Source organism: Orycteropus afer, unplaced genomic scaffold (genome assembly GCF_000298275.1).
Source record: "Orycteropus afer afer isolate SDZICR_OR568_19922 unplaced genomic scaffold, OryAfe1.0 scaffold00672, whole genome shotgun sequence".
NCBI classification, from domain to species: Eukaryota; Metazoa; Chordata; class Mammalia; order Tubulidentata; family Orycteropodidae; genus Orycteropus; species Orycteropus afer.
In genome coordinates, this window is record NW_006922259.1 from 708,635 (window position 1) to 710,577 (window position 1,943).

A 1,943-nucleotide genomic window follows, 5' to 3' on the forward strand; every position below is an offset into this window, starting at 1 on the left:
AACCATGGAAACCTTATGATGCACTTGTACTTTGTCCTATAAGGTCACTCACTATGAGTTGTAATCAACTCAATGGCATTGGATTTGGTTTTCGTAGTACAATGGTTAAGGCTTGGCTACTAACCAAAAGGTCAGCATTTCCAACTTACCAGCATGGAAGAAATATGTGGTAGTCTGCTTTCATAAAGATGTACATTCTTGGAAACCCTATGGGTCAGTTCTACTCTGAGCTATATGGTTGCTATGAGTCAGAATTGACTTGATGATAATGAATTTGTCTGTTTAACTTTGAATTTAATTTCAAATGTACAGGAAAGTAACATGAATAAGAATAAAATAAAGAATAATCATACAGTCCTTAACTAGACTTGCCTATTATTAATATTTTTCTCCTTTTATTTCACCATTTCCCTCTGTCTCTCTTTCTCTCTTGTTTGACAGTCCATATGAATTTTACTTCTAACTAGTTTCATTATGCATTTCCTAAGAATATGAATATTTTCCTGTGGAACAACAGGACAATACATGGAAAAATTTACCTAAAAGAGGATGGGGGATGTGTGAAAACGAGATGAGACATCGTGACATAAGAGTCCAAGGACTAACATTGACATAAGATGCTAAATTTCTGATGTGTAGAGAGAAAGGTAATAACCTGTTACTACTAGAATTCTCTACTTTATAGTTTCTTGAAAATCAGGCCCTACATTCAACATTTTCTTCAGAGCCCCTGTGACATCCTTATTCCTAAAACTATAGATTAAAGGGTTTAGCACAGGGGTAAGGACAGTGTAAAAGAAAGATACTACCGTGTCCTTCTCTTGGGTGTGGTAGGAGCTGGGCATCATGTAGGTGTAAATGGCAGCTCCATAGAAGAGGGTGACCACAGTCATGTGAGAGGAACAAGTGGTCAAAGCCTTCTTTCGGCCCTCTGCTGAGGTCATCCTATAGATGGTGAGGAGGATGAAAGAGTAGGAGCTTAAAATGACTGTCACAGGGATGAGGATCATGAGAACACAACACAGGTACATGAGTGTCTCAATGAGTGAGGTGTCAGAGCAGGAGAGCTTCATTATGGCAGGGACCTCACAGAAGAAGTGATGAATCTCCCTGGATCTGCAGAAGGGGAAGGTCATAGTGATGGGAGTGACCATGAAGCCATCCACTGAGCCCAAGAACCAGCAGCCAGATGCCAGAAGGAGACATATCCTGTGGTTCATAAGGACAGGATAACGGAGTGGATGGCAGATGGCCATGTACCGGTCATAGGCCATGGCAGCTAGAAGACAGTATTCTGATCCTACTAATGTCAAATAGAGGAACATCTGTATCCCACATTCAGGCACTGATATTGTGTTGATACCTATGACCTGGTCTATAAGCATCTTGGGCACAGTGACAGAAATGTACATCACATCCATGAGAGACAACTGGCTGATGAAAAAGTACATGGGAGTGTGGAGGTGGGTGTTAGAGTGTATCAAGAAGATCAAGATAGCATTTCCAGACAAAGCCATCAGAAAAATCACAAAAATGACCACACAGAGCAGAGCTGGGTGTTTGGATTGACTGAAGAATCCCAACAGGATGAAATCAGACCCTCCAGTTTGGTTGACTAACCACGTGGTGTTGTCCATGAGGTTTCACCTATGGCATTAAGAAGAGCTTTGAGATTACACAGATCACTCATTTTACTACCACCCCCCAAAAAACTGATCATGCAAACAGGAGAAAATTCCATGGATTTTAGGACTTCTTTGTTGATTTAGAGATTATAAATCATTAGTAATTCAACAAATTAACAAGAAATATAAGTATATTCTTTCAACTGCAGGTTAATAGAATTGGTAACATACTGAATTTTCCACAGTTCAGGATGATGAAGTTTCCTGATGATGGTGTCCTCTATCAACACGTAGTGAGAACTTGAAGAATCATTATGA

At 39.9% G+C, this 1,943-nt stretch overlaps 1 protein-coding gene across 1 annotated transcript; it reads right to left on the reverse strand.

Annotated features, from left to right (window-relative positions):
* Positions 1-674: 674 nt before the first annotated feature.
* LOC103210926 (olfactory receptor 2T29-like) lies at positions 675-1,637 on the reverse strand. Its single transcript, XM_007956836.1, has one exon. It carries the CDS (start codon positions 1,635-1,637, stop codon positions 675-677), a length of 963 nt encoding a protein of 320 aa, XP_007955027.1.
* Between the last annotated feature and the right edge of the window lie 306 nt (positions 1,638-1,943).

What these genes read in the sequence shown, in the direction of transcription:
- LOC103210926 (XM_007956836.1), bottom strand. Translation starts at nt 1,637, where the DNA reads ATGGACAACACCACGTGGTTAGTCAACCAAACTGGAGGGTCTGATTTC.